At 35.6% G+C, this 16,599-nt stretch overlaps 1 protein-coding gene across 1 annotated transcript in view; it reads right to left on the minus strand.

The window, feature by feature from the left end:
* The window catches only part of LOC306885936 (kelch-like protein 29), a gene marked incomplete at both ends in the record, with an annotated part of 86,430 nt that overhangs the window by 49,775 nt on the left and 20,056 nt on the right, over nt 1–16,599 (minus strand). Inside the window, 3 exons of the mRNA XM_079442761.1 lie at nt 3,494–3,753; nt 6,836–7,032; nt 15,199–15,337. Coding sequence (XP_079298887.1) covers nt 3,494–3,753; nt 6,836–7,032; nt 15,199–15,337 — 596 coding nt within the window. The remainder of the gene's footprint in view (nt 1–3,493; nt 3,754–6,835; nt 7,033–15,198; nt 15,338–16,599) is intronic.

Below are 16,599 nucleotides of genomic sequence, written 5' to 3' on the forward strand. Positions count from 1 at the left end.
CCATCTTTTAGGGTTCATTTTCACAGCTTTTATGATTTGTCTGTCATCAACTACTGTTGTTTTCTCAGCCGATCAGGTCGTTGTTGGTTGCTGGTGGTTTCCAAACTCTTGATTTCTCCATGCCCTTTGTTTCTGCTAGAGCTCTAACTGACTTCCTCTTTTCTTTTAGCATCCAAATTGCTTGCTTTTCTCTCAAAGTCAGCTCCCTCGTCTTCATCCTAGTTTGTGTGTGTCATCATTGAATGCAACATTCAGAATACAGAAGTAATGGATATAACTGATACGACACATTCCCTGGTTTTAATATCTGAAGAATTAATGCAGCAGGACACAGCTGATCACTTAGAAAGACCTGTGAGGCAACTCTTCCAATACTTATGCTCACATCAGATAGAGGGATGAACTCTAAAAGTGCTGAACTTCTTAGCTGATAAAACATTATGTGTTGAAACATCCAATAATAAAATGTGACATTCTGTAGTTTTGTCTCATATTCATCTTTTAATCATATTCACAGCTAACAGAGCAATTTTGTCTTTACTGTTCCAATACTTTTGGAGGGCACTGTATTCCAATTATGTTTTTTTTAAACATTTTTAAACTGTGTGTATAAATATATGCACTTATTTGATAAATATATATATGGTATTCACAGTAAATTTTGTTGTTAGTTGCTTGTTAGTTGTTATTTGCTATAAAAAAAAACTGCTTGAGTATCTTGACTGAAATTTAATGACTTTAAATAATGAATCTCAAGCTCGTTTCAAAATAGCTCCCTAACACTGCACTTCCCACATTTCCATTCAAGTCTGACACAACAAACTGCTAAAAGCACAGCTTCATCTGCTGACATTTAAAAAATGTAACCAATGCTAATCTTAATTAACATAGCATATGCAGTCAACTACTGCTGACTGTTTAGAAACTTAAAATACACCCTTTAGCAGTGTGCTTACGAAACGCGTGCCTCTTAACCGACAGAAACCAGTGAGCTACAACACCGGAGAAAACCTCCTGTTCATCAAACTTTAAAACTTTGAGGCAGGGGCTCTGCCCCATCTAATATATATGGGAAATAAATATTTATGGGAAGTCATGGCCTAATGGTTAGAGAGTCAGACTCGTAATTGAAAGGTTGCGGGTTCGAGTCTCCGGCCGGCAGGAATTGTAGGTGGGGGAGTGAATGTCCAGCGCTCTCTCCACCCTCAATACCACGACTGAGGTGCCCTTGAGCAAGGCACCGAACCCCCAACTGCTCCTCGGGCGCCGCAGCATAAATGGCTGCCCACTGCTCCGGGTGTGTGTTCACGGTGTGTGTGTGTTCACGGTGTGTGTGTGTGTTCACTGCTGTGCGTGTGCACTTTGGATGGGATAAATGCAGAGCACGAATTCTGAGTTTGGGTCACCATACTTGGCAGTATGTCACTTCACTTTCACTTTTTAAAAAGTCATTTTTATTTAGACGATAGAACTTATTTGCAATACTTTCTGTAAAGGAATAATAAAAAAAAAAAAAGTAATTGCAACTGTTTATCTCACAATTTTTCGCAACTGCAAGTTTATACCTAATAATTTGGGCTTTTTTCTGAATTGTGACTTTAAATCTCACATTTGCAAGATATGAACTCATAATTGCAGGTTTAACTATTTTTTATTTTTTTCTTTATATGTTGAGTTTATATCGTAGAATTATATCCTAGACTTTTTTTTGCAAGCAATAAACTGTAACTTCATGTCAGGAACACAAGTAATCCTTTAAATTTGCACTAGACTTTTGGAAAAGAGCCTTGATGGTCTGAAACAGATTTTTGTTGATTACTGGCTTAAACCTACTTTCTTTTTTAACTACATTAACTTTTGTAAGGAGAAGTAACATCTTGGCCTGCATTTTGGGTAGAAGCTCTGATGTCCAGCAGAAGCGGGATGATACGCCTCCCGTTCAGTCTGTTTCTCTCCTTTCTGCTACAGAAGAGCGTGTAATCGAGTGGCTTTTAGTAGATTTAACGTAAGGAAATGACGGCACATTCTCAGGATGGTAATCTCACACGCTCAGCGTGAGCACTGCATCATGAATGTTTCATCTGCCGTATTACCAGGACTCTTTTCAGATCCGCTCTGAACGCTCACACAGATACGAACATCAGTAAAGTCTACTGCACCTCAAAGGGAAAAAAGAACCTTTTCTCAGAAAAAAGCACATTTCCCGAAATTGATTACTTGCTACACAAACCAGTGATTTAAAGAGAGCTCTCAGATCCTCCCATAGACAGCAAGGGACCTTGATCGTGTATGGATCCTTGCTGTCTATGGAGGGTCTGAGAGCTCTCAGATTTCATCAAAAATATCTTAATTTGTGTTCTGATGATGAACGGAGGTCTTACAGGTTTGGAACGACATGAGGGCGAGTAATTAATGACAGAATTTTCATTTTTGAGTGAACTAACCCTTTAATAAAGGCCTTCTGAAGCGAAACGATGCGTTAGTTTAAGAAACCATTCACTGCAATTATACAGATTGGAAGAAACAGGACAATGTGGAATATAACTCCGAATGTGTTCGTCTGACAGAGGAATGTCAGGCATGCCTAGGATGCCATGAGGGTGAGTGAATCTTTGGCTAATTTTAATTTTTGTGTGAACTATCCCTTTAAGCTCTTCACGTTCACCACAAATGTATATGTATTTAACTACCATTCAAAAATTAGGGACCAATAAGATTGTATTAAATAACTCTCTTAAGCTCACTAACATTGCATTTATATGATAAAAAAAATACAATGAAATATTATTACCATTTAACATTACTGTTTTCCATGGGAATGCGTGTTAAAATGTAATTTATTCCTTTGATGCAAAGCTGAATTTTCAGCAACATTACTCCAGTCTTCAGTGTCACACTATCCTTCAGAAATCATTCTAATATGATAATTTGATACTCAAGAAACATTTCTGATTATTATCAACGTCAAAATCAGTTGTGCTGCCCAATATTTTTGTGGAAACTGTGATACATTTTATTTTATTCATCTCTGATGAATAGAAAGTTAAAAAAAACAGCACTTTTTCTGTAACATTATAAATGTCCTTACTGTCAATTATGCTAAATATAATGCATCCTTGCTGAATAAAAGCATAAAAAATAAATAAAATAATATAATGACCTTCTGCACACTACTGTACTTCTCTAATAGATATGTCCAAAATACTCTGAATGTCCGCAGTAAACAAACAATAAATAGAAGACTGGCTGCGATAAACCTATCACTGATAAACTGGGTTTGTTTAAAAAAAACGAAAGGCCACAAAACAAGGTCCAAAACTTCAGGAGAAGTAGCTGCATTGAAATTCCCATGCACTGCATTTGATGAACAACTTCTCTACCCAGGGACATTATGCAAGTCTCATTATGGATCTCCAGAATCAATACGGAGCAGCTCTAGTGTATTTATACATGACCACCAACCAAACCAGTGCGATTAACTCTGCTCTCCTACCTGCACTCGGCTGCTGGGCTCCTTTTTAATCCATTTGATGACCGTCTCGTAGACCAGCTCCTCTGCTTTCGTGTTCAGGCTGTCGTTGGACATGTAACTGACCAGGTCATCTTTGGAAATGTTGAGGATCTCGTCCTGACCGGCCACGTCGGGGAAGTTCTGCAGGGCGAAGGCCTTTGCCATGTTGTGGAGTTCGGTGCACTGCATCGCCTCGGCCATGGCCAACACTCCCAGACAGTTAGCAGCTGTCAGCTGTTTCTCTGCGAGAGACACACACGTACGCACATGAGCTGGGAAACAAACCTTGAACGCACTAACAATGAGAGGTGTTGGGAAGATTAAACTTATCCAAGTGTGTTACTGTGGAAAAGACGAATGTAATATCTCAAGCAGCTAGTGGGAAAAAGACCCAAGCATGGGAATCGATTGGGCGAGGGCAGGAGGCTCACCGGGGACTTTGATTCGTCCAGACAGACACAGACCTTTTCTACTGCATGGAAGGTCAACAAACAAACCACTGCTAAACTTGCACTTACTACATAAGAACAGAAGTTTTGGCTTCAATTCAACATTAAACCCATATGCTATCCTTTTTACTTCAATCATAACAAAGAAAAAATATAAATAAAAATGTTGTAAATACAAATAGTTTTTGTAAATAAACATTACACAGGAATAATAATAAAACAAATAGAATAAATATAATAAAATATATAAATAAATAATATTGTACCATTATAATATTAATATGCAAGCAGTAGGTCATGGGTTCAAGAACTGATATCTGAAATAAAACGGATAAAAGCATCTGCTGAATGCATGAAAATAAATAAAATAAATATAAATAATAAATACATATTATATAAGAAACATTTACATTAAATTTATTTATATTTTGATTTATATTATGAAAATGTTATAAATAAATGATTTTTATAAATACAAAATAATATCAGAAATAAACATTATGAGATTTATAACATCATATGTTGTATGACAATGGACTTTTTATTAAAACATATTATGCATTTTACTTCATGCAATGCATTTTCAAGTTTTATTTGGATAATGATGCGATGGTATAAATTGTGCATTTAATTTCTTAACATATTTCATATTGTGCAATCTGTATTAATTTACTACAATTTTAGGCTGCATTACCTACAAAAGTAAATAACTGTGGACTTTAAGTGGGTGAAACTGCAGGTGTGAGCATTATTCTTTCTGCATTAAATCAAGCATACAGTATATGACGAGCTCTGGATAAAAGTGTAAAGAAAACTCTTCTCATACACATCTCCCAAACACAATAACGTGTAATGAAAGGACATGCGCTTATGAAAGCGTAAATGGCTTCGATTTCTATTACCGAATATTTCAATGCACCATCTTGACTGTAACTCTTTCCCGCTGATGAAACCTTGCAGAAGAATCTCTTTTGGAGAGCATTCACTTTTCATACGCATTCAAGTGTCATATATCGCTTATCTGAAGCAGTCACGCTAACAAGAGCGTCTCAAGTCAGTCTTGCACATTTCGACTTTTCATTTCTAACTTTTGTATACTGAAGTAGACGGAGCACTCCAGCGGATCCCTACAGGAGAGAATGTCATTTCATAGGTGTTGAGGTGCTGATAGATTAATAAGCTCCGGATCCCAGGGGTTCATGGGAAGAGAAGCACAAACCAGAGCTGTCAAAGCCACCAACATCCACTTTTTGATTCTGAAGCTAAACTCATTATTCACATTCCTCGCACCTGCCTTATTAACTGCAAATGTAAAAAGGGCATAATTCATGACAGTGTCAGAAAGCATTTCGATTACTCAATTCAGTTAAGTGCTGTCAAATATAGTGGAAAAACTCACTTTGTCACTAGCTAGTCAAAGTGCGGTTCAATTATTTATAAAAGTGACAACTGCATTATAAAACCAAAAATCACTAATTAATTACAATGCCTATTTATTCTCCTTTATAAAGGCATACTAATTAATAAAATAAATAAATAAAGTTTCAGTAAAAAAAAAAAATCAGTTAATAAAAAACTAAATAAAAATAAATAAATGTTGCACATAAATGTATATAAACATTTTATATATGTAAATGTTCAAAATAAATTTGTACAGACAGAGATAGATAGACAGACAGATAGATAGATAGATAAACAAATTAGAAAAATATTTATATAAACTACAGACGTAATAATAATAAAATAAATATTTTTAAAATGTAAAATAAAAATATCTCCAATTAATTCATATATATACATATATGTATATGTATATACAGTATATGTATAAATAGGCATAATAATAAATATTAAGAAATATATTTAAATATAACGTTTTGAAAAAAATATTAATAATAAATATTAATTAATAAATATACAATTAATATTTATACACACACACCAGGAAATTCATGCTGAAAAGCATAAGTTTTAAAACCACAAATACAAACTACTCTTACAGCATGAACTCATTTATTCCATTTCAATTTCCAGATCAAATTCAAACCATAATCCAGCATCCTGCTAGCATCTCAATTCAAATTGTGCAGCTGAATTGACATGTAAACCGCATTCTCAATTCAGTCCTGAATGGTGCCGAGCCGCCCGACAGGATCTACATGCTAAAATATGTATGGATTGACTCCTCCGAGTCTGGCTCCTAGTGCAATATCTGACTAAAATATTACGACAAGTATTCAAATTACTAGAAATTACCGCATATCAACCATCAAGATGTCTGATTCGCAACCAGAGCGTGAGTTATTACGACTGCTGTAATGAGCAACTGTATTTCTGATTCACTTCAGTCCACAGCAGAGCGTGTGTGTGCGCGAGTGTGTGTTGTGCTCATGTGTCAATCAATATAACACAAGCCTCCAGCTCTGAAAGGGGAAACAGAATCCAAAAAGAGAGCGAGATGCGGACAGAATGAATAATGAGCGTATTCCCTCACGGCTTCACCATGAAGTTCCAGTAAATTACTCCAAGTTTTTAGAGTACCTACAAAAACAAGTTCATTAGAAACCCAATTACCATAATTTGTCCATGAGAGATTGAGAACTACAATCATGTTCTGCATTTCCTGCAGCATTTCTTTCCTGAGGTCCTCTTACAATGTTACTCAAGGTTACTTGCACCAAAAGCAGTTTTGCATGACTGTTTTTTTAATTCTCTCTCTGACCAGACATGATGGGAAAAGTTTTTCTGAGCAGTTTGTCTGAAATTGAAACTAATGCATACAGTGTTGTATTAAATGCATGCAATTTAGTGACTGAATTACTTGCATGATTTTTGTGAAATATCTGGGGAAACATTTCATCTGTCAGTTTCTTACCGAGGAAGGAGACACAGACTTTGCAGAACGTGTTGAACTGGAACTTGTTGGCCGCCTCCAGTAAGGTCTTGGCGTTGGCCGAGTCGATAATGAGGGAGCCGGTGTAAACAAACTCAAGGAGAAGCTCCAGAACATCTGAACTGATGTTGCTCATTGTCAGCTGCATCTTCTCACCGTTTCTCTTCTCTCCCGATAACCTGGACACAGTATGAAGAAGGTTAAACCTGCAGCTTGTGTCTCAATTTCAACTAGCAGTGGGGGGGGGTGTATTTTCAGTGTATAACAAATTCACTTTTGGTCTCTTCCTCTCACAAATGTCTATAGACTTCAGAACAGTGTTGTTATTGTTAACTATTAAAAATTGCTTTCAATAACTGAAATAAGGCTGAAATAAAATTTATTTTTTACATAATTTAAACAAAAAACTAAAATTAGAAACGCTGCCTTAGCAACTAACTGAAATAAAATGAACACTAAAATTAAATAAAAACGGAAAAAAAAATCACTGAAACTGAAAAAATATTTTTTGTAAATGGAAATAAAGCTGAAATATAAATATTAGATCAAAAACTTAAATTAAAAATAATAATAATTATTATTATTATTTAAAGAAAAATCTGCCTTGGCAACTAAAAAAATATGCTATACAATGTTAAAAAATAAAGTTGAAGTACTCAATTAAAAAATAAATAAATAAAATTTAAGATACAAATACTAAAAACAAAAAACAACACAATTACTATTTTGTTTTGTTTTCATTTTAGTTCAAGTTACTAAAAACTAAAATGTAAACATTAAAGCCAATTCGAAATATTAATAAACACTATAATAGTTAATAAATAATACTGCTTCAGAAGATACCAAAAAAAAAACAGCATACTGAACAACATGAGGCTGATTAAATAATGGTTTGTTTTTGAGTGAAGCACTCCTTTAAGAAACAATTAAAAACCTATCAAGCAGTTCAAAGTGAGATGGACTCATTTGGAAGAGCATCAACTAAAGCTGTTCAGTGAGTGTGACTCAAAGTCAAGCCTGTGCTTTTCTCTACAGCAGCGCTTGAGGGAAAACTTGAGTGAGCTGCTATGCATTTTCATGCATAATACATGTTTAAAGGCATATGGAAAGTGCAGATTGCTTGGCTGCTGAGATGAGCTGCTCTTCGTCTAGAAGAGGGCTGCTGGCTTAGCGTATGAGGGCTGATTGGCAGACGGACGCACCGCGGTTTTGGTTTTGCCATTGTTTGGCTGCGTGTCTTTAGACACTAAACCTATAAACCTCAATTATCAGGGACGCTGCCAAAAGACAAAAGTGTCTGGAGAAACAAAAGCTCATAATGATGTTCCATTAATGGACGACCACGTCCAACCAGCGGTTAGACATGGCAGTGAGGTGGAAATAATAATAATGATGATAACCTCTCTTCTGCCTCGGCTTACACTTCTATTCTACTCGAGACGCATGCATTAAAGGTGAAGTGTGTAATTTCTGAGTCACTATCAGCAGCAAATGAAATTGTGAAAAGAAAAAAAACCTGCTTTGAGGTAAGAAAATGTGAAGGGTGTTTGCACGACAAAAACTTTTGCCTGATCGACTTGTGTTTTAAAATGCATCTTATAAGTCAAGTAAAATGGGTGCAATTTCATGCTACACCAAAACTGAGATAAAGTATTTTAGCATAACAAATAACATTTCCTCAAATCACAACATGTGTTTAATTCACCCAGGCCATCCAACCTCAGGCCACCCAAGATGTAAAATGAATTTGTTTCTTCATCAGATTTGGAGAAATGTAGCATTACATCACTTGCTCAGCAATGGATGCTCTGCAGTGAATGGGTGCCGTCAGAATGAGAGTCCAAACAGCTGATAAAAACATCCACAAGTAATCCACACCACACCACTCCAGTCCAGTCCATCAATTAACGTCTTGTGAAGCCAAAAGCTGAGTGTTTGTAAGAAAATCCATCATTAAGATGTTTTAACTTTTAACCGTTGCTTCTGGACAAAATACACTGTAAATCCGTAATCCATAATAATGCTTCCTCCACTGGAAAAGTCCATCTCCTGTTATCCTCTCCCTTCAAAATCCACCCACGTATTTGTTTAGAGCTGTTTTGGACTGTTTTCACTCATAAACAGTGCTTGATCTGTGCAGATTTCTCTCCAATTAAGATTCAAACCAGATTACTTTTTCACTGGAGAAAGCATTTTAAGGATGGAAGGACTGGAAGCAACGGTTTAAAGTTAAAAATGCCTTAATTTTGGGTTTGTTTCTTACAAACATGCAACTTTTTTACTTTACAAGATGTTGACTAATGGAGTGGAGTGGTGTGGATTATTGTGATGTTTTTATCAACTGTTTGGACTCTCATTCTGACGGCACCCATTCACTGCAGAGGATCCATTGCTGAGCAAGTGATGAAATGCTACATTTCTCCAAATCTGATGAAGAAACAAACTCATCTACATCTTGGATGGCCTTAGGGTGAGCAAATTGTCAATTTTTCGTTTTTGGGTGAACTATTTCTTTAAAATTCTAGATATTTGCTAAATATGCACAGACAAATGCATGCTACATGTGACAGACAGACAGATAGATAAGACAGACAGTGTGATGTAGGCAGGGAAGGAAAGGAGGGGGTAGAAAATCAGTTCTGCCACAGGGAACCAGCAGCCATCCTACAGGGAAAGGGACCATTCCATGACTGGGACGTGGATTTACTTTCAAACACCTGCCAAAACAGAGTTCAACACGGCCTGCGTACGAACGGTGACATTAGTCGTTATAAGAGCTTGGACTTGGAGGCAAAAGGCAGAGTATGAGGTGAGGTGGGGTGGGTGTCTCTGGCGGTGGCTGAAAAATCAAGAAATGTTACTCCTGAAAAGAAAAACAAAAATGCAAAGTTTATTGCTGTCAGGTGTAAGTGGAGGAGGAGAAATATTAAGAAAGAAAAGGCAAAAAAGTAGTCGACCATTAAGAGGTGGGAAAGAAAAAGAGCCCTCTCTCCGTCCCTGAGATCACGCTCACACTCGCACTATTTCCATAAACCCTGCTGCTCAGAAAAGAGCTTTCGGGCCATAATTTCATTCCCGAGTATGATCACATGTCTGGCCTGAAAAAAAAAAAATCTATATGGTTATCAAAATCTTTCGTCCACGGACTATGACTATTATATTGATTAGACTGGAACCATACAGTGACGAAAGTGTGGCACTCAAAGGGAAAAAAAAAGACTTAAGAATGAAAGCGTGCATAATATGTGAACGACGATGCTGGTTTCTAAAACGCCTTCTTTTAGATATATTCTCAGGCAGCAACACTTTATAGAGATCCCAGAATGCATTGCAATTAAATAAATAAACAATTTCGAAACAAATTAATTATTATACATCATTTGATAAATTGTTAAAGTTAATAAAAAATAAATAAAATGAAAATAAGAGTTTACAAATACATAAATAAATACATGCACAAACAAATAAATAAGCGCTTTTTGGCCACACATTTATTATCACAATAAAACATATTACATTTAAATAAATATTGTATAAATAAATAAAAACACAAACACATAAATGCATAATAAAAATAAATGAAGTGGAAAATAAGTGGAAAATAAATAAATAAATAAATAAAGCATATAGAATAAATTAATGCATAAATGAACATGCATGCGCTGTAAAAAATTGGAAGCGATTTCAACTAATTATTATTTAGTAGCTAGTTCCACAGAAATTTTACGTTCAGTGACTTCAAAGTGTTGCCTGAATTGCTATTGTTTAGTTGGCTCAGCCTTTACTGAAGTCTTATAGTGCACATGCACGTGTTTTTATTAGTTTAGTCAACATTAGCATAGCTAATTGTTGACTGGATTTGAAAATAACCATTCATTCAATGTTTTTCAAATATATTTGTGTAAACTTAATATAATATGTCCTCTCAACTAATGTCAAGCAATAAAATTAGCTCAACTTAAATATTTTTGCCCTTCCAAACATTTTGTTAATTAGATTTTTTACAGTGTGGATGAATAAGCAAAACAACTAATCTGTGCTCAGAGAAATAGCTTTTTGGCCATATTTTTTTTTCTGAAGTATAAAACGCATGTCTGGCCTAAAAAAAAAAAAAAGGTTATCAAAATATTTCTTTTCATCCACTGACTATGACTATTATATTGATTAGACTTGGAAAATACAGTGATGAAAGTACGGCACTTAAAGGGGCCGAAAACCTTTTAAGAATGACAGGGGTCTCTAAAATAGACACAATTTCCATTTTTCCAGGAAATGTCGAGCACACTCATTTGAGAGAAAAAGCAGTCTGAAAAATCTCTAAATGTTTGTGCTTGCTTTGTTCCTGTGTTCGCTGACATTACACGCAGACTGTCGGACAACATTATACCTGATTACACACCTCAGCACGGTTTAATCAACATTTGCTTTCATGAAATCTTCAGCGCAGACGTGTTATTTGAACGGTAAAGTGTGAAACTATACTTTTCTAGCCGCACTTTACACATAATTGACCTCTTTAGCTGATCAGGGCATCGGCCTACAATGGTTTGCATGACCTTTGGCTGCAAAACTCTCAAATACTCCTGTTAATCCATCAAACTAGACCAGCTGAACCAGTAGAAAACAAGTTTAAGCATAAAAACAAAAAAGCATATATGCATAAATAAATGCATAAACAAATGTGTAAATAAATTCATTTGTAATTCTACAAATAAATATTCTAGAAATAATTACGTCACTGTATAAAGAAATAAAAATTCAATCAAATGAATGCATAAAAAAATGCATGTGCATAAATAAATAAATGCAATCCAATAATTATTGTTCATCATGATAATTATGATTATACTCTCCAAACAATGGACTATTTCAACTCCACAATATTTCTTAAAAAAAATAATAATAATACACTTTAGCTTATGCCTATATTGCTTCTTCCAGACAAAAAAGCTAAGAGGATCAAAAGAAAGCAGCAAAAAATTACAAGTGGGTATCAAACCACTAGAACGTCTGAGTTAAGTGTCCATTTTAATGGAACAGAACAAATCAAGAGTTGTCAAACTAAAGTGGGCTCTTCAACGCCAGCTACCCGTCTCAGACTAATAACGAAGTGTCTATGCTAATATATACGTGAAAACACTCAGCAAGTGGCAACATGATGGATGCACTGCCAGAAACAATGCACAAATATTTAATAAAATCCAGCAGACAGGCTGAATCTCTGGAGATATTGTGAAATTCATAAGCGGCGCTGCCTTGTATCGATGCGAACGAGGCGGCGTTAATGGCTATATATTACATCCAAACGCAGATCCACTTAGTGCATGATTTGCTAAATGGATGAATCACTTTTTAATGCACGTTTTCTCTGAGAACAACAAATACAGCAGGTGTTCTTTATAGATGATTAGATAAACACGGTCCGTTTGACACATAAATGACGGGTGCCCTGATAACGACGATATCAAACTCAGATTACAGCCCAATGCGTGGATCATTTTCAAGATCAATGTTTCGTTCAGATTTGATATTCATCATATAGGCCTTTTTTCCTTTAAAATTCAAAGACTGAAGTCAATTTTTAATAAAGCATGTCTGAAGTGTAAACAAGCAAATAATCATGCTGAAATAGTGTAAGACCACTCACATTTTTCCCCACTAGAAATGCATGAGAAATTAATAATGCAGGAGTGTTTTTTGAACAGTTTAGTATGCTGCTGCTTTATGGATCATGACACGCCATTGATTTTATTCCGCTGAACAAAGCTGTTGAATCTCGATTTAATGTAGCATGAATTTTCAGCCGACAGACAGTTCTATGTACATAAATGCACATAAACATCAGCTTGAACTTTTCAGTTGAACTCGATTGAACTGTCTGTTCAAATGCATCGTATTGTTTTAATGCCGTTTGACAAGGTTACATATTTTCAACTTTGTGAAAAGATAAAGAACTGCACAGAGCTAATGTATTTTTCAACTGAATGGCGATGATGTGGCTTTGTATGGCTTTGTTCTGTAACCTAATGAGCTGCCTACAGGCATCATATGTGCAAGATTATGCTGGTTTCCAAAACGCCATCCCAGAATGCATGTTAGATCGCAATCCCAGAATGCACTGCAACAAGCTCAGTGAAAAAAAGAACATATCAAACTGAAATTGATTTATTTAAATAATGTGTATACATAATATATGCTTACTATAAATAACTAAAAAAATAAATGCATAAATAAATAAAATCATAAATGCATATATAAGTGCATAAATCTAGAAATAAATGTGTTAATGCATAAATGAATTCATAATTGCATAAATAATTGCAATTAATGCAAATGTGCATAAACGCGCATAAAGCAGAAATCAATGTACAAAAAACATTTACATTAATAAATATGAATTAAAGTGCAAATAAATGTATAAATAAATTCATAAATGATTGCATAATGTTATAAACAAATATTTTATAAATAAATAAATGGATAAATAAAAGTGAAACCAAAATAATTCAGAAAAACAAAAAACAAAAATAAAATACATGTGCATAAATAAACATATAATGCATAAACAAAGCATAAATGCACAAAAAAAATAATGTGTGGATCATGAACTGTTATTCATCATGATAACATCAAAATCAATTTTGAGTCCCATGTGCATGATGTGTTCCAGATCAGTTAGGATGCTGCCTTGGCAGCTCACTAGGTTTTTACAGAAATGCTAGTTTCCTCTGCGTTTTAAAAAAGACAATCTGAGAATGAGAGTGTGAAATTCCCCATTCAGAGCGCCTAGATTCGGTGCTTCCAGAGGCACTGGAACTCAAATCGCTTTGCGAGGTGTATCAGCACATTTTGTGCTTCACTGAGAACAAACTTCTGAGTTATTGCTCCTAATGCAGTTTTCATTGCTGCCGCTCTTGAGATAGTTCAGCTCGACCTGGACTAAATTCGCAATCAACCAGCTGAGATTCCCAGGCACAATCTGGCCTTCAAGCTGGAGTGGATGCATCACGATATACATCAGACGGAAATATACAGCAATTTCACATGCCAAGCCAACTGAAATCTGTTTGTTCTCTATGTTCAATGCCCTGAACTGTTTAATTTGATGTGATTCAGACAAGGCTGAGAGGGCTAGTTGAACAACATGTGCAATCGGTTGTACTATTGTGCACTGTCATTCAACAACACATTAACCCTATAAAGCCTCCTGCATCATATTTGCAATTTCTAAGGCTTTTAAATGAACAACATGACCAAAACTTTGTCACACACAATCTACTTGTGCTAGCATCCACCTTCAGCTCATGGTTCACTTGTCTTTATGCTGTGAAATCTTTACTGATTTTATATAATTCTTCTTTTATATTATTATTAGTAATATTTCAAGATGAGCACTTACTGGACTGAAACAACTTAGGTTTACTTGATTATCCATCAACATTTTTTTAGATAAATCATGTTCAAATGTATCAAATATGATCATCAGGCTTCTGAAAAATGTTTACACTAATCAAAAGTATCATATGCAAATAAACATTTTAAGTTTTAAAGGTTTGCGTCAGCAGAATTTACTGCAACCAGTTTGCCGCAAAGCTCATTTGCATGTAAAAATACGAATTTGCAGTAAACGTGTGGCAAAATTCACCTCACAGGTTCACCTGAAGGGCACCTGATCCATTTACAACAGATTTTGGGCTTGTATGTGTCTTTGCCTGTAAACATGATTCAGTATCAGTTTTTGCTCGTAAACAACATCCAGTCAGTCTTACGGCTCCGGGACACCCAACTGCTGAGATCAGCATCGATATGAGACGGCAAAGTCGGCAAGAAACAGAATTTCCCCAAGCATAAACGAGATCCGCGCAGCTCCCTTAATCTCAACGGCGCGCTCAAAGCAGCATGTGAATTTCCGCCGAGATACGGAGCGAGTCACAGCAGGTAAAAGGTGAAGTGGGATGACTAGAACATCCCGTGGAAGCACTTGACACAGACAGCCGAGTGCAGCGCTGATCCAATATGCCAAACGCATCCCTAAAATCTGCTTTTCATTTGTTTTGACATTTACAAAGCATTTAAAACCAAAACCCCCAGTCATGGAACTTTTTCGCCCATTAAAATGCAAACCGGCACACTTAGGAAATGGAGATGAAAGGGTCAGATCGGCCGATGCCTTGACCTTTCTCAGCAGTGAAATACATTCGTCGGTGGGATGGACAGAATGGCTACTGGCCCTGTGACGGGAACTGATGTCTTCAGACCTGCAAGAGATGGGGAGGGAAAAGGAGGCGACACAAATGCACCCTACGAAAAGAACAGAATAGATCAAGGACGGGAGGAAAGCAAACCTTTTCACCATGTCCTTGAAATACAAGCTGCAGGAAGCTAGAACATTTTGATGGACTTCAAACTCTTTGCCTTCAACAATTATTTTCAGGTCTGTAAACTCTTTCTCTCGCCGCTGCTGGTTCAATTCCTTCAACATTTCTGTAGAACAAGAGAAAGAAGAGAAACAGTGATTTTCGGACCTTCTGAGATCCAAGCACACAGCATATGATGACAAAAGCAATCATTACTCGAAGAAAAATAGGGAATTATTTCTGTATAAGGCTGGAATGAAGGAAACCATCAAGCATGAAGGAAAAACAACAACAGAAGTGAAGGGCAGAGGCCAGCGCTCTCATTTCATTAGGATTCCACGAAGCAAACGCTGCACTTCATCAGTATGAAATGAAAACGCTGTCATTATTTACTCAGCATCATGTCATTCCAAATCCTTCTTTCTGTTCATTTCAGACATTTTATGTTAGGGTGAACTATTCCTTTCACAAACAATGGAAAGCTACAGTCGAGTTCTGGAAATAAAAGTTCCATTCACATTCTTTATGTATTTTTTACTATTATTATTACTAAAAATAGGCTTGGTTTTCTCACGCACACACACAACCACACACAAAAAATGGTTAAAATATGCATATACAGTCATGGCCAAAAATATCGGCACCCTTGGTAAATATGAGCAAAGAAGGCTGTGAAAATTAATCTGCATTGTTAATCCTTTTGATCTTTTATTAAAAATTTTTTTACAAAAAACTAACCTTTCATTGGATAATACGAATTTTAAATGGGGGAAATATCATTATGAAATAAATGTTTTTCTCAAACACACGTTGGACACAATTATTGGCACCCCTAGAAATTCTTATGAGTAAAATATCTCTGAAGTATTTTCCCATTCATGTTCACAATTTTGAGGACTCCAGGGTGATTATGAACATGAAATTATCCAGCCATGGCTTCCTGTTTCACAGAAATATAAACAGGAGGGAAAACAAAGCCCAAATTCCCTTAATCATCCATCACAATGAGAAAAACCAAAGAATATATTTCTGATGTGCAGTAAAAGATAATTGAGCTTCACAAATTAGTGAAGTGGCTTTAAAAAAAAGAGAAAACGTTCTTATTAGAGAAAAACATTAATTTCATAATGATATTTCCCATATTTTAAATTCGTATTATCCAATGAAAGGCTTGATTTTTGTGATTTTTTTCAATAAAAGATCAAAAGGATTAACAATGCATATTAATTTTCACAGCCTTCTTTGATCGTATTTACCAAGGGTGCCGATATTTTTGGCCATGACTGTATATAGACAAAATAAATGTGTATGTAATGTGTATAATTATTTATTATTATATTATTCCTTATATATACCACAGTGCCCCCCCACCCACTCCCCAAATTATCC

This window comes from Barbus barbus, assembly GCF_936440315.1.
Source record: "Barbus barbus genome assembly, chromosome: 20".
NCBI classification, from domain to species: domain Eukaryota; kingdom Metazoa; phylum Chordata; class Actinopteri; order Cypriniformes; family Cyprinidae; genus Barbus; species Barbus barbus.